The sequence below is a fragment of the Phallusia mammillata genome, chromosome 5, assembly GCF_965637545.1.
Source record: "Phallusia mammillata chromosome 5, kaPhaMamm4.hap1.1, whole genome shotgun sequence".
NCBI classification, from domain to species: Eukaryota; Metazoa; Chordata; class Ascidiacea; order Phlebobranchia; family Ascidiidae; genus Phallusia; species Phallusia mammillata.
In genome coordinates, this window is record NC_137256.1 from 27,603,677 (window position 1) to 27,626,977 (window position 23,301).

The 23,301-nt window shown below is 37.6% G+C and overlaps 3 protein-coding genes across 3 annotated transcripts; 2 read left to right on the top strand and 1 right to left on the bottom strand.

Annotated features, from left to right (window-relative positions):
* On the top strand, nucleotides 1-12,644 carry LOC145230110 (uncharacterized). The gene is made up of 12 exons (XM_080095485.1): nucleotides 1-396; nucleotides 492-607; nucleotides 1,330-1,554; nucleotides 2,032-2,193; nucleotides 3,276-3,404; nucleotides 8,296-8,469; nucleotides 8,732-8,838; nucleotides 9,083-9,200; nucleotides 9,603-9,776; nucleotides 10,207-10,304; nucleotides 10,889-11,086; nucleotides 11,761-12,644. Exons 1-12 carry the CDS (start codon nucleotides 54-56, stop codon nucleotides 11,909-11,911), a joined length of 1,995 nt encoding a protein of 664 aa, XP_079951611.1. The 5' UTR covers nucleotides 1-53; the 3' UTR covers nucleotides 11,912-12,644.
* On the bottom strand, nucleotides 4,324-7,316 carry LOC145230401 (uncharacterized). Its single transcript, XM_080095827.1, has 8 exons — nucleotides 6,959-7,316; nucleotides 6,496-6,895; nucleotides 6,342-6,432; nucleotides 6,097-6,291; nucleotides 5,869-6,033; nucleotides 5,616-5,802; nucleotides 5,265-5,365; nucleotides 4,324-5,198 (listed from the first exon to the last, which is right to left on the bottom strand). The coding sequence occupies exons 1-8, from the start codon at nucleotides 7,059-7,061 to the stop codon at nucleotides 5,130-5,132; spliced, it is 1,311 nt and encodes a 436-aa protein (XP_079951953.1). The 5' UTR covers nucleotides 7,062-7,316; the 3' UTR covers nucleotides 4,324-5,129.
* Nucleotides 12,645-17,171: 4,527 nt separating the features above from the next.
* LOC145229829 (uncharacterized) lies at nucleotides 17,172-23,226 on the top strand. The gene is made up of 8 exons (XM_080095157.1): nucleotides 17,172-17,230; nucleotides 17,723-17,808; nucleotides 18,414-18,506; nucleotides 18,886-18,997; nucleotides 20,434-20,578; nucleotides 21,873-21,992; nucleotides 22,110-22,218; nucleotides 22,612-23,226. Exons 1-8 carry the CDS (start codon nucleotides 17,176-17,178, stop codon nucleotides 22,750-22,752), a joined length of 861 nt encoding a protein of 286 aa, XP_079951283.1. The 5' UTR covers nucleotides 17,172-17,175; the 3' UTR covers nucleotides 22,753-23,226.
* Nucleotides 23,227-23,301: the final 75 nt, after the last annotated feature.

The following is a 23,301-nucleotide window of genomic DNA, read 5'->3' on the forward strand; positions in this document are numbered from 1 at the left end:
TAAATAGATGCATTGCATGTGTTGCAGAGGGTCAAATAGGTTTTACTGCTGACATGAAACACCTTCAAGCTGTCAGCAACGGAGTTAACGGCAAAGCGACTGATGACGTCACACAGAACGGTCGTGACGTCACACAGAACGGCCATGTCGCTACAAAGAACGTCCATGACGCCATAAAGAACGGCCACGACGTCACACAAAACGGTCACATGAAAGCGGGATCTTCGAATTCCGATCTGCCGGCCGGGGTCAGCGAAATGGTGGATGAGTGCTTCGCACCCGGCGTTAAAGGATACTTCCAACGCACCACTCATCTTCCCGTGCTGCAGAACACCAGAATGACGTCACACAAGCACAACAATGGTCACCATGGCAACGGGACGCGCGCGGGAAATGGTGAGAAATAATGTCACGTGACTATTCACAAAAAGTCATTGTTTAAATTAATATTGAATCGCTTAGATAAATTTGACCTCTATTTTTTTCTCAAGGTCGTCGGAAGTCACTTGACTCGAGTGTCATGGATGAGCAGATACTCAGACTCGTCCAAACTTCGTGGGAAATCGTTTTATCTTTTATGGGGAATGAAAGCGAGTCGTTGGACAAGGTAGAAAAAACTTCCTTATATGGCATGCCGCAACTTGCTGAGTCATCAAGTGATTAACGCTGCGTCATATGTGTATTAATTGCAAATTATGGGGACGTAATTAGGTCAAGGATCAGTTATGCATTGTGTTTTGTCATCTATAATAACGGTATTATTAGTGTTGGTGACCACTGCATAGTTTCGATGAGTGCGTTCAGAATGATGACGAATAACTTAGTTTCCCTGTAACTTTACTTAGTTTGAAAACGAAAATTTGCTTGTTTGATAAGAATAACCGATCTGCTAATGGAAACATTGTTTATTTGCCAAATTCTGTATACATTTTTGCTAAAAATCTTGTCCTTAAACTTTTTGCCTAGTTATATTTTTCTCTTTCATCATCACAAGTTTTAAAACGAATGTTTTGGGCTGAAATCGTTTGGCTATCATGTATGGGACATTTGTATATTGCTTATGAGAGCATCTTTAGTGTCTAAAAAGGCAACACGAAAGGGATTAAAATTATACGAAGCATCTCAAACTGTCTGAAACACGACTAACCCTCAACTGAAGACCTGACAGACAAAACTGACTAAAACTCGCAGTAAAAGATAAAAATAAAACGCACCTGGAGTTTTATTTGACCTTTCTTGTTATTTTGGCATTATTCTCACTTTTTTCATTCGCCTCCTCGTCTTGTTTTTTTTTTGTTTCTTTCATTCTCCTGTGCTCATTTCCTCCAGGGCCAATCCACTCATCTCTTCGAGACGACCATCAAGGAGCGGAGGCAGAATTTTACGGCGAAGAATCGGAGTTGGCATAAGCCCGCCCATTCGCTCATCCAACGAAAGAGTCGAACAAACGACAAACGAGCCGCGTCCATGTATGTTACGTCACAACCGAATGATGACGACACGTTAATGACGTTGACAAGAAACACAATCGCTAATATGACGGTGTTGGGAAAAGTGAGTTATAAAGTCCTTATACGTCCTACTGGTTAATCTGGCGATCCCCTACTACAAAGCTGACATGTGCAGCATACAAGGCAGGCAACGGTGCTTGTGATTCGACTTTCGGCGGATTCTCCACTGAGCCTGCGTAGCTCAGTTGGTAGAGCGCGAGTCCCGAAAAGACTCCTGTTGTGGGTTCGAATCCCTCCGCAGGCTAGATTTTTCTAGCCTACACCTTGCCATATAGGAATGCTTTGGGACCGACTAGATTCGGATTACGCACAAATGTTAGTCGAAAAGGGGCAAAAATTATACAGGGAGTGAAGTCAGGTCCGAATCAAGTCAGTTGTGTTAAGACGAAACCCGAACCAGATCCTAAAATACCTGACTCGATAACTCTGATTTTAAAGTAATGGAGAAATTTGATTTCATGTCCTAACTGTCCCCGCACTTTACGTTGACGAGTTTCACAAACAAGTTTAAAATTTCCAGGTTCGGTTTCTGGTGACGATCGGACTCGAAAACCAAAACTTGCGCGATGAAATTTATTGCCAAATCATCAAACAACTCGTCTGTAACCCGACTACTCGGAGTATTTCACTCGGTTGGATTCTACTCTCACTCGTTGCAGGATGTTTTGCTCCATCAAAACAGGTTGGTACCGAGTTAATGTGAATGAAAAGATGAAATATTTAGTTTCTTGCCATTTGCCTTCTCTTGTTGCGCTTCGGCATTTTTGTAATTTTAAGTTTATGTAGAGCCAAGATATAGTTGAAACCAGTGGTTCTCCAACTCTTTTATTGTCGGGGTCAAATGGTAGTTTTTTAAATGTGTAAGGAGCCGCAAAAAACGATGCCTCAGAAAATCACTAAAAATTTTTACCTTGGAAGCTAAAATAGCAATCTTTGGTGATTGAGAATCACTGGCTAAAACGCTTAAAATAATTTTTAATTTTTGGGCCACCTTTTCTCATGAAGACTTTTCTATTGACATTTATGCACAAATTTGCCACATGCAAATAGATAGGTCTACTTCTAAAAATTTTGAGCTCTGAAACAGCAATCACAACTTTAGGCAATGACTTGTCCCTAGCACTAATGAGACCTGCGACCGATGCTCTATCTGTAGGTTATTATGGGTCCCCTTCCCTGAAGGGGACACATATTGATTTTACTCAAAATGTTTTTGTTTTTTTCTTTTTTTTTCTTTAATTTTTCTTTTCCCCAAAGTTTGTCCGACTCGTTTTTCCATCAAATGTTTCATGGATTCGGCTGAAATTTACACAGATGGTAGATGTAGTTATGTAGATGTGCATCCCACTTGGTTTTTGTTGATAACCCCAGTATTTACCCCACTAGCCCCCTAAAATGGGTATTTTACCCCGAAGTTTGTCCGACTCGTTTTTCTATCAAATGTTTGATGCTAGCCCCCTAAAATGAGTTTTTCAATTTAAATAGTTTGTATTCTACATAGTATTATTATTTAAGCCCAGTGCCGATCACTGTGTTTATCTATTGAAATGCATTATCTACAACTTTGCATGTGTGGGGAACCATGAGTTTTTGCCTGCAGAAACAACCAAGGTGATAAAAGACGATGGGTAATATGGGACCCAATACAAAATAAGCATAGGAAATATATTTATGTTTTAAAATAGGGTATAGTGCATGTGCAAGGGCAATATGTGCTAAGCCACCCTTCTAGTTTAACTTTGAGTTTATTATTTTCCTCGTCAGATTTCCAGATTCGTGGAAACATTTCTGCTGGGGGAAAGCAACCCATGGGCGGAATATTGCCGGGAAAAGTTGAGAGGAGTTTCTGTGAACGGGACAAGACAAACACCGCCTTGCTCGCTTGAACTACAGGTTTGTTTTACAAGCAGTGAGTCACAGGGTTGATGGTTCGATCCCCGGGCCCACCCTCTGTGTTTTGTTCGATTCAAATACCCATCGGAGTCGCAGTAAATCAATCAGTTTAAAAAGCGAACTATTAATTTTTTCGCCCAAAGAAGTTTAAAATGATAGAAAAAGAAGATGGAATTGTCAAAACTGTTTTGTCATCTACTTAAAACTATGTTTCGGTTGTTTGCACGACGCCCTGTCGGGAATCAGCTTCGAGCATTAAAGCAAGATGTGATGAATTGTACAGCAAACTTTAACCAAAGATGCGACAATTAAGATGAACATAAATTCATAGTTGAGATCAGCCCTGAAGCGTCTGTGCAAAGCAGCGATCACGGTATACTCATGTATAAATCGTAGTACGCCAGGCCCATTGAAGGCGCCATACCGAATCAGCTGGTCTCCCAAGCATTCCAATATGGCAAGGTCCATGCTAAAAAAATCTAGCCTGCGGTGGGATTCGAACCCATGTCAGGAGTCTTTCCGGGACTCGCGCTATACCAACCGAGCTGCACAGGCTTAGTGCAGAACCCGCCAAAAGTCGAATCACATAAGTACCATTGCCTGCCTCGTATGCTGCACTGTTATTTATGTTGGGTAGTGGCTACCCAAAATTTTGGGCACTTATGTGCAGAAACCCCTAAAATTCCGTTGGGTTGTGAATGCCCAATTTTGTTGGGTAGTAAGTTGTTTTGCCTGATTTGGGTATAATACTAGTTTACCCGATTATCGTTGGGTACCTTGGTGCAGAAACCCCTGTTTTGTTGGGCACTCATGTTGGGCAAAAAGATGTTTACCCAAACAAGCAAACCACTACTTTTTGGTACCTCAAATTGGGTATAATCATATATGCCCAATTGAGTAAAGCACTAGACTAGATGAATAAAAAAACTACAATTGTATTTGGAAAAGAAGGAACAGCCACATAAATAAAACATGAAATGTGACAAAGTATGTGACAAGACAGTAACTGAACGAAACAACTGATGCATGATACAGGTAACAGTAAGAGTACCAGTAATATCACAGTAAGAACATTATCTGTTTGAGAGTACCAGTAATATCACAGTAAGAACATAGTAAACATTATTTGTTTGGGAGTACCAATAATATCACAGTAAGAACATAGTAACATTATCTGTTTGGGAGTACCAATAATATCACAGTAAGAACATAGTAACATTATCTGTTTGGGAGTACCAATAATATCACAGTAAGAACATAGGAAACATTATCTGTTTGGAGTACCAACAATATCACAGTAAGAACATAGGAAACATTATCTGTTTGAGAGTACCAACAATATCACAGAAAGAACATTGAAAACATTTGCTGTTTGAGAGTACCAATAATATCACAGTAAAAACATCAGAAACATTGGACTTTTTGGTAAATAAAAATAGGCAAATGTCCGTTACAGCAATATTTACAAGTAAGAAATTAATTGCACTTCAGCATCAGGGCTAATTCTAGTACACTGTTACAAAGAGAATCAGGTTTTTGTATAGGTAATTTAAACACATAAACTTGAAGAAACTGCATTACTTTTTTAACATGCTGGCAATATTCGTAATTTAAAACATAGTGATAAGCCATTACTGCAACTACTCCTTTGAAAATATTGTCAACATCCAAAATGGGTGATTGATCTATGAACAATGTTATTTTATGATGTTGTGCTACGGTGCCCTATACTGCCAAAAATGGCTGCAAGCGGTCAGAAATAGCACTTGCAATTTCTGAAACTGTTGTATTGATCTGCAATACAAAACATTTCATTAGCTCTTTTACATACAAACAGTAATTTTATGCTCTTTGACCTACCGGAAAAAAGTCAACCACATAACAATGTTGATCGTACTTCCGTTTTGTGTTTCCTTTTAGAGCACAGCAAAGGAGCTGCAGTCCAGTAACAAAAATTAAATCTGTAAAAATAACTTGCATGTATAAATATATATATAGGGCACAAATTTGTTCTTGAAATTGTGTTATAACTCATTCCCAGATGCCGCTTTTTGACTTGATATTCTCATATCAGTTATAATGCAGTGCCATCTCACCATACATTATACAAAGGCTCTTTAACTGAAGCTCATCAGCAAATCAGCAAATCATAGTGGGATTAAAACAAAGGTACAATTCCACTTAACTAAGAATCAATCATAAAATATTCACCTTTATTTTCTTCCAAATAACTATCATCCAATGGTAAAGTTTCCAAAACTTTTTGTACCGAAAGACTCTTTTGTTGTTTTTTTACTGTGTGCTCAAGCACTGATTTCATAATTTCCACCCCAAGTTTATGGATGTGGTGGTTGCTTGTACAAACATGTGGTTGCAGTCTTTCAAATTCCGAAACAATCTAAAAGCCAAATTAAAAAAATAGTCGTACAAAATTTGCATACACAAAGATAATTATCACATTTACCTCATCATAAACTTTTAGAGCGGGCCAATCTGCAAATACATCTTTAGCAGGGGGATTGTTGTCCACAATGAATTTACGCCGAAAACAACATGTCTCTTTCATTTTATTTGAAATCATTTTTTTGTTTCTTTGCACCATGGGCTTAACAAACTCCTCTTTCATCATCTAAAAACAAACAAGAAATAAATTTAAGTTAATAACAACTGAAATACACACCTGATAAAATACCTCTTTTGATATATTCATGTCCTCCTCAGAATCCCCACAAAAAGCAGTCATTTTTTTCCGTTTGAGAACATTGGTGTTAGCAACACCCGATGCATTATTGTACGATCGTTTTGATGATGTTGGCTGCTCACACATTTTCTTTGTTGTTTTGCCTGTGTATTTAGTCTTCTGCGTGACTTTACGCAACCAAAATTTCTGTTGGAAATGTATGGTAATTGGTTACACTAGAAATTGCCATTACTAACCATTGCTTCATCCTGACTTAATCCCAGCGATGCTTTTCCAATTTTAATAAATGTCGATACTGCCATTTTCCTCAGTGCTGGTGTGGGATATCTGCAAAAGTCAAACATATTTGCTTTGAATTAATTGCATTACTAAAATTCAGCCATTTTATACCTTTCATAATGTTTTAGGGCATTTATTAACGCAGTAGTGATGTTCCTTTTTCCGGTTTCAGTTATCACACCAGTGTGTATAGTTTCCCGGCCATGATAGTTAAATTTAAAACGATACTCTGGGAACTCTTTTGGCCCTGTTCTGGATAAATTGGGCACCACAGATAAATCATCCAAAAGTTCTAAACTGTCATTAGATGTGGAAGTTGAAGAGGTAACACTATAATCAGATTCAGATAATGGAATGGTGTCAGAATCACTTTCAACTTCTATTGATGGGGGTGCTTTTTGCTTAAAATGGTTGACTATTTTCAACAAATAACCCAATGGTATGCATGGAAAAGCTTTCTTCAAAGTGTCAAATTCTGTTTCTATTATAGTGTTTGAATCCACACAGTTATCTACAAACAAACCATGATGTTAAAAATGTACTTAACACAAACTAAACACGGATAAGCACTAACCTTTTAGTAAGTCGCAAATGCCATCGGCTTGCTCACCAGGTACTGATATTCTATCTAGAAATCCCCGGGTTTCAATTATAGTTTCCTCCAAAGACAAGTTCATTTTTTATTCTTTAATTGTTACATGCACCTCCTAACACTATTTAAGCAACAGTAAAAACGTGCTATATGTTACTACAAGCAGCAGTGACCTCACTTCGTCGCACGCTGAACAAACTAGGCCTTTTTCGCGCCACTTTATTTTTCCCCGCTCCGCCACGAGTTATAAATTACGTCACCGAAGTTTGAACATTCAACCAATGAGCGGGCGCGCAGACTTCAACTTCGCAATACGTCATCGCGTCGTATACCGACGGTATCATACAATACAATAATTGTTTCATTTTATTCTTACGAATAAATAGTTGGGAAAACGTAAACTTGGGCAATTTGCATTGACTTTGGAGACGATAATATGCCGAAAGTGCAATCTAGCTATGAGTGTAAGTTTTGTACGGCGGTTTTAAAAAATCTCTTGTCAGTAAAGAGACATGTAAACATAATTCACGCTACCCACAGGCATGTTAATTTTACATGCAACAATGAAAACAGACCTAAGTTTTTGCTGGAAGTCACAAATAATGCATAAAATTGTTTTCATATGGGTTGTGCAAACTGAATATTTCATGCTATGAGTAAAGTATTGTTTTTCCACTATTTGTGGTTTTTCATAGTCTTAGACTTTGTTACCCAATTTGTTTTGGGCTTGACATATTTTACCCAATTAAGTTATTACTTTGGGTAAGACATATATTTGGGTATATTATAAAAATACCCAAGTAATTGGGTAAATCTAATTCTACCCAAAATTTGTATTTGGGTAGCACAAAACATTGCCCAATTCAGTTGGGTAAAACCAAAATTACCTGAAATTTGTTTTAGGGTAAAATTTATATTAGGGTTACCAATTCCATTACCCAACATTTTACTTGGGTAAAAACGGAATATGCCCAATAAAGTTGGGTAAATTGTATTGTTACATATTTTTCAATGGGCAAAATCATTCTTTGCCCACGGTCATTACCCAACTTTTTTAACAGTGTGAACATATCAGCTTCGTAGTAGGGGATCGCCAGATTGGCCAGTAATCAGCTAAGATGAGTATACAGACGTACTGGGATCAGCCCTGAAGCGTCGATGTAGACCAGCGATCACGGCACACTTGTCGATAAATCATTGTACGCCAGGCCTATAAAAGGCGTCATACCGATTCAGCTGGTCTCCCAAGCATCCCATATGGCAAGGCCCACGCTCTACCAACGATGTTTCCAATAATTCTTTCTTATTCTGACATTTAGGCAGCCAAGTCTCGTCACCGGATCCGCCTCCCAGTGATTTGTATGGATCAATCGGTCCGCACAATATGGAGTGACTCTAGCACCACGGCGCGGGAGATGTGCCAAGCAATGGCCGCCAAAAACCGACTCGGAGACTCGTTCGGGTTCTCGCTGTTCCTCGCTCTTGACAAGAAAGTGAGATTTATGCTTGTTGCTATGGGCAACCGTCGGTAACCAGTGGCAACCGTGGTATACGACCAGAGTGCAGTTAAAGATGATTAAACTTGAAAATTAAGTCCGTTGCCCCGGTAACGCACTGTATTATATTATTCATTTGTTTCCTTGGTAACCGGACATTAAGGAGTTAATTGTTTATTTAAGTCCGTTGCTCCGGTAACCCACTGTTATAATTAATGTTCATTCCTTTCCGAACATTAATTTTGATTCTTTCTTTCAGTTGGTAACCCTTGGCAACGGCGGGTTTTACGTCATGGACGCGATTTCTCAAGCCGAGGAATTCAGCCGCCAAAATCAGGTTGAAGAAATCTGGAGAATCTACTTCAGGTGACGTCACTGTCTCAATGCGTGTGAAATTTCGAGTGTGATTTGTATGAACCATTACAAAAATTAGGTTTTGTTAAAGAACATTATAACCAGGGCTGTATCCATTGATTGCTAAGACTTCAAAACACCCCCAATTGTGTTATTTTTTTTAAGTTTTTTTGTAGTTTAAGTTTTACAATCCGTTAGTTTTCAGTTTAAACCATCGTTTCGTCTTTTTTGTTTAAAACGTAAATGTAATTTTTAGGCGGGAATTTTTCAGCCCCCTTGACGCGTTCGGTATCCAGGACAACCAAATGAAAGCTTGGCTGACGTATTCGCAAATATGCGGCGGCGTCCAATCAGAAGAGCACACGTGTAACACGGTAGGAGACAGTTGCATAGATTGTGAAATAACATATATTTGCCGCACTTCAATCTACTGTCAAAAATGTGTCTTACTGCAAAGAAAATGGATAAAACGCTAGTTTTGTTTGTAGTTTTATCTTTACCGCATGGAATAGTGTGACTCTTAAATTAGCTTTAATAAATCAGACCCTTGAATCAAAAAACGAAACAAAACAAATTTCTGTAAAGTTGGTAACAAACAAAATTCTGCAAAAAACATTTCTGATGCATAAAATCAAAAATTGAAAAACACTGGAAAGCTGATTAAAACTTATTACACAAAGTATAGTTGACCTCCAGTAAAATGACAAGTTGTGTGAAGTTTTGGAGTTTCAGGTCTTCCAAGTTTTTAACATATTTTTTTTTCACTTTAATTTCAGGCCCAGGACCTCGCATTGTTGATGTCTCACCAGTATTGCGTGCGTCACGGTCTGCTGAACATCGATAGCAGACGCATTTTCGCAGTTTGTCAACAAAATCTTCCCACTTCTGTGTTTAAGGAAGATCGCAAGAAGTGGTGTGGGATGGTTGAAGCCACGCTGCGAGCTTTAAATGTATGTTATAACTAAATGTTGCAGAATAGGTGCAGGACATAAGAACACGATGTGGTCCAAAAAAATTTTTCTCTCTTAAACTTGAAAAGTTTCCCGCGATAAAATTCTTGCTGCTTAAAAACTCGTTTAATGAAATTTACGGGAAAATCTAGCCATGCGTCTATTTTACGGCACGGACGTTTTTTATCTGTAATGCACTGAATCGTACTGCAACCGCCAAATAAGTTTGACCAAACTAAGCGAATCTTTTATGACGTCAACCAAACCTTAAAGACACGTAACCCCTGACGTCATAAAAGTCCTGTAACTGTATGGTTTGTTGTGCATATTTTTGTTTAAAACTTATGCTAGTTGGTATTAAGTGTGTTTTATATTTCAAACATTAAAACTTTGTTGTTATATGCGTTTCATCTGGTGCATTTTGTTTCAGAAAACAACTACGGGGAAAACGAACAAAATGGGAATCCTGCAACAAGTCATCAAGTTTGCTGCGAAATCATTCGTCAGAAATTTCACGAAAGAATTTATGTGAGTTGAGTAAAATGACAGAAATTGCCATGGGGGTAAAGGAAGAAAATATTTGAGGGATTTTATGTTAAATGCTTGTTACACTATACACTGTGAGTAGTATTTTGTATAATTACAAATCACCTGAGACTCAATACGAGAGATGAAGACAAATGGACGACTTTAGACTTGTTAAAGTTCTTAGTCTAGCAGCAAGTTAATAAACAAATCCTTAAGCAACAAAACTATGTGTAAACATAAATGCTATTCACAGGATCTGTCCCTCTAATAGTAGGCATGTTAATATCCACGATCACTGAGTCAAACTGTTTCAGTAAATGATAATTAAGAAGCAAATGTCAAAAGTACTTGCTTGTTTATTATTAAAACAAGATGTTTCACTTTTTAATCTTGTTGCAACGATTTATACCTTTCATTATATTTGTCACAAGTTCGGGAAATATTTATTTCCAGGTTCAAATCAGTTGACAGTGTTATAAAAAACAAATTAATTTCGCTAAAAAGCATCTTCAGTGTCGATCTGTATACTTGTGATAAACAAATCTTTAAGTAACAAAACTAGGTGTTTAAAGTCGTATTTTTAGCCTCACATCGTTTCAACCGCTTGATGACGATGAAAACCAGCCGGGCGCAACGAACTTGAAACTTAAAATCAACCATCAACTCCTGTCTGTCATGCGTGACGAGTACGTCATCAATCGAGAGAAAGTGACGTCACACTGCGAGCAAAGGCAGATTCGGGGAATCCCCGTAGCCAATATCGAGACTGTGCAACTTATTGGGTGAGATTCTTGTGGCGGATGAAATGAGCTAAACTTTTTAAGAGCGAACTCTAATATTTATGCATAAAAAAGGCAAATCACATTAATGTAGTGGTTCAGCCGGTCCGCACCGATTCTATAGAACCGTCTCACGAAATTTTATGAGATCAGCGAACCGGTTAGCATTACTGGTTACTGTTAATGGACTTTTTGTAACAGAACCGGCTGAAAAATATGACTTTTGTGATAGAACCGGCTGACAAAAATCCACCACTGTATTAATGAAAGTTTTTCGAGTCCCGAATCTTGTTAGCGATGGTGTAATTTATTTTGCCACCCATAAATTACTTTACAATCCACCATTTTGGAAGCTTATGGCTAACAAAATTGACAATGTCATAAAAACTGTTGAGCGACCTCTCTAACATTTCTGCTTTAAAACGACAAATCTTATCAATATCAAAAATTTCGAGTTCATTTATACCTCATCTTTTCGTAAGTTTCATTACTTAATCAGTAAATCAGTTCTAATGAATTTATCTAACCATGCCACCCATCACTTAAAAATCTACCATTTTTGAAATATTGTGGACAAAAAATCACAAATCTATAAATCACGACTTGCTCAATAACACTGTGGAAAATATAGGCATTGTGAAAAGCATAAAAGTGTTTTTTTTTCATTTTCTTTGCAGTAAAAATCCCGCTGACCATAAACTGAAGTTGGTCATGCGAGACGGAAGCGTCTATTACGTCACATCCGGTCAGATTGCGGAGATTTACGAAATCGTGGAGCGTTTCGTGGATGAGTGGAAGAGTCAAACTACGAACGAGTCACAGGCGTGAAATATTTTGCGAAACACTGAAAGCTATTGCGCAAGTGCCTTGTTCGCTTTTGTGGGAATTTTAAACAACGCATAATCCACAAGCTAGCGCTATCGAGACACGTTGCCCTACCAGCTCGAACCTCGAACTAAACATTTAGTTCTGAGCTGCAAATAACCAATATTTAACGCCTTCTGCTGTAAAGAATAAAGCTGTACGTACGGTAACCCACTAATTAAGCTCATTTAAGCGTTTTTACCTGTTTATAAAGTTCGTTTTGCCATATTTCCTCAAACTTTTGTATTTACGAAGTGCATTTTCCCATTTTACAGTCAACAATCGCTATTTTGTGTCTTAACAAACCGTTTTATTGACCCAACAATTAGTGTGTCTGCCTTCAATCTTGCCTTTATAGACTGGCTTTCCAGCAAATGTTGAAGGGTTATGTTATATTCAGTGGTGGGATTCAGCCGGTTCGCACCGGTTCTATAGAAACGTCTCACGAAATTTTATGAGCACAGCGAACCGGTTAGCATTCTGGGTACTGTCAATAGACTTTTTGTGATAGAACCGGCTGAAAAATATGACTTTTGTGATAGAACCAGCTGACAAAAAGTTTGAACCCCACCCCCACCGCTGGTTATGCTGTATTGCTTCTTGCCTGACAGTTTCTTGTATATTTCTGCTCATTTTCTGTTGTAACGCCACTTTTTCTTTTAAGTGTTTCTGTTCCAATAAACCTTTAAGACTGCCATCGCAAAAAACAAAAAAAAAATAAACAAAAAAAATAGGCAATAAAAATCTTAAGTATATTACAAAAATTTCAAACCAAGACCGTCATTATTAAAAAAACAAAAATAGCCTGCGGAACGGAAATTAGGCAAATTGCGCGCCGGTTAGTTTATCAGTAATACCATCATGGTAATACTCAGTCATTGCCCGCCCATTGAAAACAACACAGTGGCGTATCCAGGGGGCAAAGATCATGTCATCGTCTTTAAAGAAAAGAACAAGAAATAAATATTAAAATTCGATGTCACTTTAAAACTAGGACTGGTTGCAAAAACTTGTCGATAGTCAATTTTTTATCACGTGTCGAAATCTTATTAATTTACGAATCATCCGAAAATAACTTTCTGTGATGTCACACAAGGTTATCGTCGAATTTCTGGCGCCTTGAACGACTATTACGTCATAAGGCATTAAAACATTATGTGATGAGTCACAAAGGCGGGAGAATTTTTGCTTCATGATCGGAATAGTGACAGGGGTATATAAGTGACGTAGTTGTGAAGACTTGATTATAGTTGAAATTTCGAATGACTCCAGCGATAAAATCTAAGTTAGTTGTAATTTTTCTGTTGAAAGCATATTCTTTACAAAAATGATACATCAAAGGATTAGATTACATTTTTAAGATTACTGTTACCTAGGTTAAAGAAAAGAGGCCCAATCATTTGTTATCGCGCAGTGTTTTCGTTGCGTTGTGACGTGCTTGCGTTTAATTCTTTTTTTCCTTTGTCTATCTAGCACTGCACTACGCGTATTCAGTGTGATTTACCCTGATGGAGGCAACCTGTACAGGAAGTCGAAACGTCGGAATAAAATTACATTTGCCAAAGAACTCTATAAACTTTTACCTTTTTAAATCATAAAAAATGAGGTTAAAAAGCAGTAAAATACAGAGTTTAAATGTAGGTTAGTAACGAGTAAGCTATTTGATTTAGCCAGTATCTGCACTGCAAGCATCACTTGGCAAGTTAGGGATAATGTAGCACGAATTGTTGCACACGCGGTGGCTTTGTGCCTTCAGCACATTACGAACCAGCAGCCTGCTTGAACACGCTGTTGCCAAGAGACAAAGCGTTATTTAGGTTCGCGATGTGAAGAGGGAAGGCTGATTAAGTTGCAGAAATTTTCCTGCAGGAATTGCAGATTATAACTTGCATAAGTTTGTTGTAAATTGAAACCATTTTGCGTGAAGTTTTGCACTAAGTTTTATTATGCTTCGTTTTGTGTCTACTTAGCTTGCTTGTTGCGTTTTTATCTGTACCAGTCGTCGTAATGCAGCAATAGATCAGGTGTCTTATTTAGTTGACTATAAGTTGCAACAATAAAGACTTTTTTGATAAAAGTACTTCACGAGCTGGGATTCGATCCACCAACCCCTTGAAGTTGTTGCAGTGATCACTCGCACACATATGGGCAGGTAGTTAGGTATGTCGTTAAAAAACGGAAATGTACGAAAATTTGCAACCATTCCAAATCAATTAGACCCATCCGGAGCATTAGTGTCATTTCTTGGTAGAAAATAATCTTGTATAGGTTCCGTGAAAGTCGTGACCGGTACAAGTGACCCGGTAATTACCCTCTGCTCATCCGAACTTTGGCTGACTCGGGAGAAAGTTTGTGCTTCACGCGCTTAACATACCTAAACCTTCCAATCGTTTGTTGTCGATTGTCTTGGTTTTCGAAAGAGTTTGTTTTCAGTTTATCGCTTATTCTAGAAGCTTACAAAGTGACCTTGTATTTTAATCTGAAGGTCATTGTGAAAAGGCCAATTTGTAGACAGATTGTTTAGCTCAGTCTGGTCCAACTTTATTTTGTTGCGGGCCATTGAAATCGTTAACTTACTACGCGGGCCAAGGTTTAAATTTTTGCAGGAAAAACCTTTTTCTGGGCCAACTCTAGGGTAACTATACACCTTTTTTACCTATAGATAAGTTTATATTTTATAGTTATTTACTTAGCAGAAGCTGTCAGAAACATTCAGTTTCCACTCTAGCGCAGAAATGCCCCTGAACGGTTTGGAGAAGCAGAACCCTTTATTACATAACAATGCCTTGTCATGCGTCACAATAGGAGATTTTATAGCATTTAGTGTGCGTTAATCCTGATATATTAAAAACATTGAATTACTGAAGACAAAACTTATAGTTGTCATTAAAATGTTGGGACTTTCGCGGGCCAACAAAATTATCTCGCGGGCCACAATTGGCCCGCGGGCCTGCAGTTGGACCACGCTGGTTTAGCTTAAAGTCCGATGTTTTAAATAAACGAGTTTAGTTTAGTTTAAGCGAAATGTTTTTGTCAAACAGCAGCTTTGGTGTATGGCCAGTTAAGGTTCACAAATAACCAACAGTACTGAAAGGAAACCCCATTTAGTCTTGCTGGTAAAGTTAATACATGTGCCAATATACGACCATGTTGTTTAGCTTTAAACAATATATTCCAAAATTTATAATAAAAAATTGTTTTGAAACCTGTTTCAAATATAATATTCACAATAAGACTCTAAAAATAAATTCGAAACAATTTTTGTTTTTTTTGCACTAAAAAATGTAAAAATAGTTTAAAACGTTCCAAAGCTTCGTCACCCGCATTAAGAAGTGACAAGTAAAAGTGTTGGTTGGATTGTGAAATCGGTGAAGTAGGTTGTATTTGTTGTATTCGAAGGTTAAGAATCCACACGACTTTACGTAACTACACGAATGTCACCATCTGCATACAACAACATTTACGTGTTGCCTGGCACGGTTGATTCGCATCAGTTCAAATGAATTGTTTACTTAGTTGTACTAAGAATGCCAGGCAGAATTCCCGGTCACCTAAATCCGCTGGTTTTTGACGAATTCTTAAATAAATGTTTGGTTTTTGGTTAAATGTTTATAGACACTGGACGTTTTTCTTACGATCTTAGGTAATTTTCTGATATTTTTTGTTGAACTTTTGATGTACAAAACTTGCATTAAATGTTTGTGGCCAGTTTTATACGATTCACCGGTTCAGTGCATGAAGCTCGCTTAGGAGCACGTTTGCCAAATAAATATTCAACCTTATTTAGATATTCAGGTTTTTTGAATTCGAGCCAAATAAGGAATTAAACGCTTCCTGACATGTCACGAACGTCACACACGCTCTTGTTTCGTTAACTGAGCAGTATGTGACGTCACAAAGAACGTGTGAAGTTGTAGAATTGAGTGATTGATGGCAAGTTGGATAATTTTGGAAACACGTTTCATAAGATCAAGTTGTTTTTGAGCGTTTAAGAATAGCTTTTCGTGGACAATTGGCCAAATCTTTATTTAGGGTAGAATTAACAAAGGAATTAGAAATGTTTGTTGTAAGCAGTTGCAATCTTCTGCGGTTTGAATGCAGTACTTGTTTAGTATTTGTTGTGTTGTCTTGAAAAACAAAACAGAAATAATGAACCAAATTTGTGCGATATATTTAAAATAAAATTTTCAGACGATTTGTTTTTGGGTTAGTTTCAAACAAAATTTAAATGTAATTTCTGGTTCAGTTCGTTTCGATGAAACTTTTTTGACAGACTTTGTTGGTTTCGCGGTAAAGCAGATGTCATGATAAGAAAACTCGACACATTTTTACCTCGGGCATTTGATGGCGGGATTTCCCACGAAAATTAAATTCGGGAAAGTAAAAATAAATTCGAGCGCTTCTCGTTAACCCCGTTGCCAACCGATGTGAAGATAACAGAAAAATCTTTGCAACTTTCGTATTTTGTAAAGAATTAAACTAAAAAAGAAAACGTGCTGCGAAGATTTTATTGGTGCTGTGATTGTTAGTATTGTAAATAGTTGACATAATCATTAGTATCACTTAACATTCGTTGTGGTAAGATTGACATATGTCAGTGAAACAAAATTGTCTATAGGCGATGTAATTTAAAATGGTACAAAAGCAACTAAAAATATCACAAATTTGTGTTGTAATCTGGCGGATATATCGCACATAAACGCCTAAAGCCTTTGAGCTATGCGTAACACAGGCACAAGACAAAAATTGCATATTTGCAAAGAAAGTTGTCTAAAACAATTATTTCAGCCAAGACTATAGTTTGTAAAAGCTTGTAAGGAAAGAAAAACGACGTTTAAAAACGTGGGTCTAAAGCAATTACTCCAGTTTAGACGTTTTGTTGAAAAATGTTTTCTTGAAATGTTTGTCGAGTATTGTAGTTTAACTTGCAGCAAGCTACTAACAGTTGCTGGATAAATAAACACGATCAATCGGCCTGCAAGACTGCGGTGTGTCGGAATATTTTTGCTTGCCATTCAACCGGTTTGTTTGGTGCAACATCGTGCATTGTGGCCCGGTGAAAACCCACTAACATACGCTCATGTGTTGAACCGCAGCATTGTATGTAAGTGGCAGCATCAGTAAGCAGAACAATGCTTGGCACAGGTGGTCGTGATAAGCTGTCTGGTCTGGTTTTGTGAATATCAGTGAAAGTTACCAAGTATTTTTGTACTTCAACAGGTACAGAAATGAGGTTAATATTTTATTTTGCGATTTTCACTTCGTCTATTGCTTTCTCAAAAGGTAAGTGGTATTTTTTACATAGCAATGTTTTGTGATAAAAAAAAGTTGCAAAATGTTGAATCTTTAAGCTGTAATCTTACATAACATAAAGTTCTAGCCTACATAGTCGGATTATGCCGCATAAGCGAAATATATGTATCTTAAATTGATAAGGATGAATAACTTGAGGTTTTATTAAATTTGAATCACTAAGTTCTAAGTCTCGCAAAAAATAAATTACTAAATCACTCCAAACATTTGTTTTGAGCGAAAACATGCATAGGCCTTTGTGTTCGAAATAGAAGAGTAAATGACTTGATTTCTTTCCAAATTACATTCATTCTCCAACAATGTTGCTGTATTAGCGAAGTTTAAGAATAACTCAGCGGCTTTATGAAATAATCCGAAGTTATCGTTTCGATTTCAATCTCGTTGTGTTTCGTGTAAACAACTTAAACCCAGTAAGAATAATTGTTGACGTTTTGAAAACGAATAAGTTTGTTTGTGTTTCAGCTGTGACGTGTTGGGTGTGTTCGGACGCTGTTAGCAACGAGGAATGTCATCGTAACGGTGACCTTGTCACGTGTGCCCAAGGTCAAGTAAGTTAAGACTAATACCAAGAATTTCGTATGTGCCTTGCTCGTGCAGCGAAGTGACTGATTAAGACGAAAGTTTAAATTATGATTGAACATTAAAGACACGGTGTTGGGAAGTGATTCAATTTCAAAATATCAATGTTCACAATAATGATGACAAAAGCGATCGTTAAATGTTTGCATTTAAACTAATTTTTTGAAACGGTTTTCATTTTGATCGATTGATGAAACTGTTCACATTGGCTACTACAAACGTTGGTGCGTTTTGAAACAAAAATGCCTTGGAACTGAACTTAAACACATTCCCTGTTTGCATTGAAACCGAATTTCCTTTATACAAGCTCTATGGTGCTTTAATTTTAATAAATTGTGGAAATATTTCAACAGGTTGTAAACTGAAATTAGTCACATTATGTTGCAATGAGTGATAAACTAAGGAAAAGGTTTTGTAGATGTAAATTTAAATGCACAATTTAAACATAAAAGTCTAGAAAGACAACTTGGTATTTCTATGATAATGATTCGTGTTGAGCTGTTGTTTGTTTAGAAATATTGCTTTGGGGAAAATCTTAGGTGGTTTCATAAGGAGATTTCCCTTTTCAATTTAGATTTGCCAGAACGAAGTTCGTGTGATCGGCTCGAGAATGCAGGTGACCAAGAGATGCAAACAGGAGATGGCTTGCAAGAACAACAGAATGCAGGTGAATTGAAATCTAAAAATAAACTAGGCAAACATGGACGTCTATAATATTCGCCTAGTGTCTTTTATGCTCGAATGGTTATAAAGTGCGATTATGTTTGAGAGATCCATTGACCTTGAAATAAAATGACCCTTGATGTTGGCATATAATGATTTTTGACCTTGACACATAATGACCTTTATTACTTTGACATTATAATGACCCTTGAGGTTGACATGTAATGACCCTTGACTATAGTAACGTTTCTAAATGCAAACGTATAATTGCTGGTGTCATTGAATTGTCATTTTTTGTGTAACTTCCGCAAATGCACTTTTCGTATTTTTTGGGCGCTTTGTAAAGAAATGTAAACCGCTTCATTTAATGAAACTTATTTCAGAACAAGATGGGGAATTCCCAAACACAGTGCGACACCACGCGGAGAAAATACGTTTGCAGATGTTGCTGCAAAACGGATGAGTGCAACACCAACGCCCTTTTCTGTGTAGAAGGTAATTAAAACGCTTAACTACTAACAATGCGTATGGGGGGCTTCGGCGTAACGTTGTACGTTTAAATCATTGAAAAATCTCCTATGGTTGCGCGTTGCGTGTTCAGTAGCCCCGGCGTTTGAAAGTTTTACTTTTTTGTGATTCCCCATTATCAGGCAAAGTAACTTTTACACAATGGGTTTCGGTGTGGAGGCTTTAAACACTATGACATGAAACGTCCAAAGCCGTCGTAAAGTTTTTTTGTCTCGGAAATCAGACGATGCGTCCAAGCAGGTCTCAGGCCACACTAATCTAAATTTGATTGAATTTGCTATGGTTAGTAAAATCCTGACCTAATGTTATCATCTGTGGAAAAACTTCTAATCTACAGCTTCTCAATCAGGGGGCAAAATTTACACTCGAAGGAGTAAATTTGAAACAAATATTTAAGAAATGCGAAATTAGTGTGTTAACCCCATCTAGGGTGAACTTTATTTAAAGCTGCCAATCATTAAACGATAAATCGAAGGTTTGGTTAAATTTTAATGAGCTGACAGGCTTTACCTAAAACCAAAAAATCAGTTTCGTTTCAAGCTAAACGTGGTGGATTCGCAACCGACCGCTTTAATGCGGCTTAAAATGCGAAACAAGTTTGGCCACAATTTTTCACTACTTGACCCAATTTCTTACTTCAAAACAAATTGTTTCGCATTTTTCACATCGCCACCGTTCTGCCGCGGTTTTAATCACGATCGGATTGTTGCTAAGAAACGTAAACATCACGTGCATTCCGCGAACCAATCAGACCGGTTGGTCTACTGCGTATTGGCTACGGTGTTTTTTAGCCGCATCACTAATGCGATAAATTTATGCACAAAAAAATTATGCACAACTTCTCAAAAACAGTGGTTGACCTTCTATTGACGCCCACTTATTACCTAATATACCCCCCCATGTGGTAATATAAACGCCCTCGTTATACCCACATGCACCACCTCACTTTTTTATGAGCCCCGGTCACATAACGCTTTATAATACGGTGTAGCTGCAGCGCGTTTTGGTCATGATCCACCAATTGTGACCTTTGCTATTTTGCGCTCCATATAACGTTTTAACGTTGCGCAGCTATTTCCGACTTGGTGATTGTTTTAGTGCAATTGCGTTGCAAAGTTTTTATCACCCAGTAAAACAAACTCCACCTACCCATAATCACAGTACGCAAGGCCCATTAAGGGCGCCATACCGAAACAGCCGGTCACCAAGCATTCACCACAATATGGCAAGGCGTAGGCTAGAAAAATCTAGTCTGTGGTGGGATTCGAACCAACGACAGGAGTCTTTTCATAACTTACCTCATATAACCGATTGACACTGTTGCATAACTGACCACCAGGTGTCTCTAACCCACCGCTGCTTTACTAACCGGTGATCCCGTGTTTTTCGTCACTTGTTACAAGGGTTTGCAGAGTCGCCCGACGAAACGCCGAAACCTGAGGGAAGAGAGAGACTTTTCACCGAAGTTGAGGCGACCACCCTGAAGGAATCCTGGCATATTCTGGAAAGCATAGAAGATAATGAACTGGGTCTCACTATTTTACACAGGTAAATGACTTTGTTTGTCGTGCACTGTACTAATCGCATTCAGTGTTATTTACCCTGATGAAGGCGACCTGTATAGGACGTCGAAACGTCGGAATGAAAATACATTTGCCAGAAGACCTCTATAAACTTGATATTATGCCTACAGCTTATATATGCAGCAATATCTTATATATGTAAATGACACAGGTTAAGGAATAATTTTTGCTCAAGCAAGCAAAGCCTGTAAAAATTGAGCCACTGCAATCGATAACAAATAAATGTAATTACTACCAGGTGAATATTCAGAAAAGAAAGATAAAAGTGTAAAGCCATTTTTTAAAGCTAATTCACTCACGCAAACAAAGCCTTTCTACAGAAATTTTAGCTGGCGTTTTGATATTAAAAGTAGGGTCCCTTTAATCACGGTGAAATTATTTTACTGCAAGATGCAAAATACGAAAAGAAGTGCAAGTATATAAATGATATGCAATAAGGTTGCAAATATGTGAAAGCGAAGATATGGGGCGTTCTTTGCCGGTGTTAATATACTTGGTACTCGAAATACTGCGGCGAAAATCCACTAAAATCCGATTTTTAAGTTTTGCTCCTCGCAACAAAACCCACAAATATTAGTGAACACCAACATGCGTGCCAATACCTTGAACACGTTTCCCACACAAGCATCCAGGCTATAAGTTATGTATGAGGCAAGGTTGAATGCAAATCTTATCAGACAGAATCGGAACACGTTGAACGGATGTCTGGAAGGAATTCGTGTGTTGGAAATTTCCCTGCGCACGAAGTGGTTGCATAAAGAAAAGTTCTCAATAATTATGTATTTAAATAAATTATAGTTTAATAAATCGCTAATTATATAAGCTGATATCAACATGTAGAGCTCTTCTGGCTATTGTACTTTATACCGACATTTCGACGTCCTATACAGGTCGCCTTCATCACAGTAAACGACATTCAATGCGACTATTCTTTCATTCTTTTTTTCTTTGTCTATCGTGCACTGTATTAGTCGCATTCAGTGTTATTTACCCTGATGAAGGCGACCTACTTAGGACGTCGAAACGTCGGTATAAAAATACAATTGCCAGAAGAGCTCTTGATATATAAGCTATTGCTTCCAGGCATAATATCAAGTTTGTAGAGCTCTTCTGGCAAATGTGATTTTTATTCCGACGTTTCGACGTCCTATACAGGTCGTCTTCATCAGGGTAAATAACACTGAATGCGCGTAGTACAGTGCACGATAAATCGCTGAATAAAGCGTTGAATTTGTCAAACAATATTTATTTGGTTGCAGATTGTTCAATGACCTTCCCTCAATTCGGCCTCGTTTCCCACAATTCGTTTTTCCGGAAGCCGAAGAAATCGACCTTGAATACATGAGGGAAAGCCCCGAAATATCGGCGTTCGCGAACAGGTTCGGAAATTACACTGTTACGTCACAATACCAATGATTCCTTGAATTTTAACCATTTCCGAATGACGCAACAATGTACATTTGACGTCACAATTATTCGTGCGCTTTTTATTACAGTGTCGCGATCGCCATAGCAACGGTTGTCGATTTGCTCGAGATTCCCGATCAGCTGATCGATTACGTCACACTGCTTGCTGGGGAGGGACCGCTACGCGTCGCGTTCGAGGTAAGAAGAATTATTTTCGAGTTTTAAGATTCTACTACTGCCATTTTACCTGTTTGTTCATTTGTACTTTCGTGTATCTATCTTTCTTTTGTGTGTATTAGTTATCGCAATAAAAAGAAAAGAAAAAAAAATGCAGATTCTTCTACTGCGCTAATATGGAATAAAAGTTGTTCTATTTAAGTACAACAACGTATTGTGACGTTACAAAGAATGCGCGATTAATTTCCGAGGCACGATTTTCTCTTTAAATTGTTGCTTTTCGCAAAATGAGTAAACATTATAATTCAGTTTTGAGAAATGCTTTCTGATTGAAACGAAACAGAAATTTATTCGCCTTCGATGCAAAAAAACAAATTAACAGAAAATAAAAATAAAACCTAAAATATTTTCCAGAACATGGGACCTGCTTTACTGACAACGATTCAAGAAAATCTGGAAATCGAAAAAGATTCGGACATTTTGAGGACCTGGGCCAAAGCCTACGGGATTATTAAAAACACAATTTCAAAAACAATGGCTGAAAAATCATCATGACGTAATTATACGTCCTTATGTCGACTCCGTACAAGTTTCTATGCCAAGATATGCCTCCGCTTTTAACCTATTGACCGAGTTTTTATTTTTTTTTCTGATTTTCGCGAGTAAGAAATCTGATCTGGATCATGAAACGTTGAAAAGTTTTTGAACCAAACGACAAAATGTCATAATCTTGTTGTTTTTTCACTACCTAATAACTGAAATACTGGTTATAATAGATATCTTTATTAAAGAAAATATTTATGAAACGTTTAATATTGTTTTAACTTTGTTTCCGTGATTTTACATCATTTTAAGTCAATATTTTCTGCGATGGGTTTGTCAATATTTTATGGCGTTAGTGGGCGTGCAAGAGTATATTGTAGTGTTTCCGGCAAAAAGCGTCGATTTTGATAACTTTGCCTCTGGTGGAACCTTTTTTGCGTTAAAAACGATTCACACGTTTATTAAAGTGTGGTTCCACTTGGTTGATGAGAGGTTTGTTTAGTTAAGTTGTAAAAGGACAGGAGTTGTAACAAAAGTATATGACGAAACTGAGTTTTATTT

Bases quoted from the DNA above. Each gene is read 5' to 3' on its own strand.
- LOC145229829 (XM_080095157.1), top strand. From the start codon at position 17,176: ATGAGGTTAATATTTTATTTTGCGATTTTCACTTCGTCTATTGCTTTC. The intron at 17,809-18,413 runs GTAAGTTAAGAC...TTTTCAATTTAG, and splicing joins TCACGTGTGCCCAAGGTCAA to ATTTGCCAGAACGAAGTTCG. The intron at 21,993-22,109 runs GTTCGGAAATTA...TTTTTATTACAG, and splicing joins ATATCGGCGTTCGCGAACAG to TGTCGCGATCGCCATAGCAA.
- LOC145230110 (XM_080095485.1), top strand. From the start codon at position 54: ATGAAACACCTTCAAGCTGTCAGCAACGGAGTTAACGGCAAAGCGACT. The intron at 8,470-8,731 runs GTGAGATTTATG...TCTTTCTTTCAG, and splicing joins TCCTCGCTCTTGACAAGAAA to TTGGTAACCCTTGGCAACGG. The intron at 9,201-9,602 runs GTAGGAGACAGT...CTTTAATTTCAG, and splicing joins AAGAGCACACGTGTAACACG to GCCCAGGACCTCGCATTGTT.
- LOC145230401 (XM_080095827.1), bottom strand. From the start codon at position 7,061: ATGAACTTGTCTTTGGAGGAAACTATAATTGAAACCCGGGGATTTCTA. The intron at 5,803-5,868 runs GTAAATGTGATA...TTTGGCTTTTAG, and splicing joins CTCTAAAAGTTTATGATGAG to ATTGTTTCGGAATTTGAAAG. The intron at 5,366-5,615 runs GTGAATATTTTA...TTATTTTTACAG, and splicing joins TTATTTGGAAGAAAATAAAG to ATTTAATTTTTGTTACTGGA.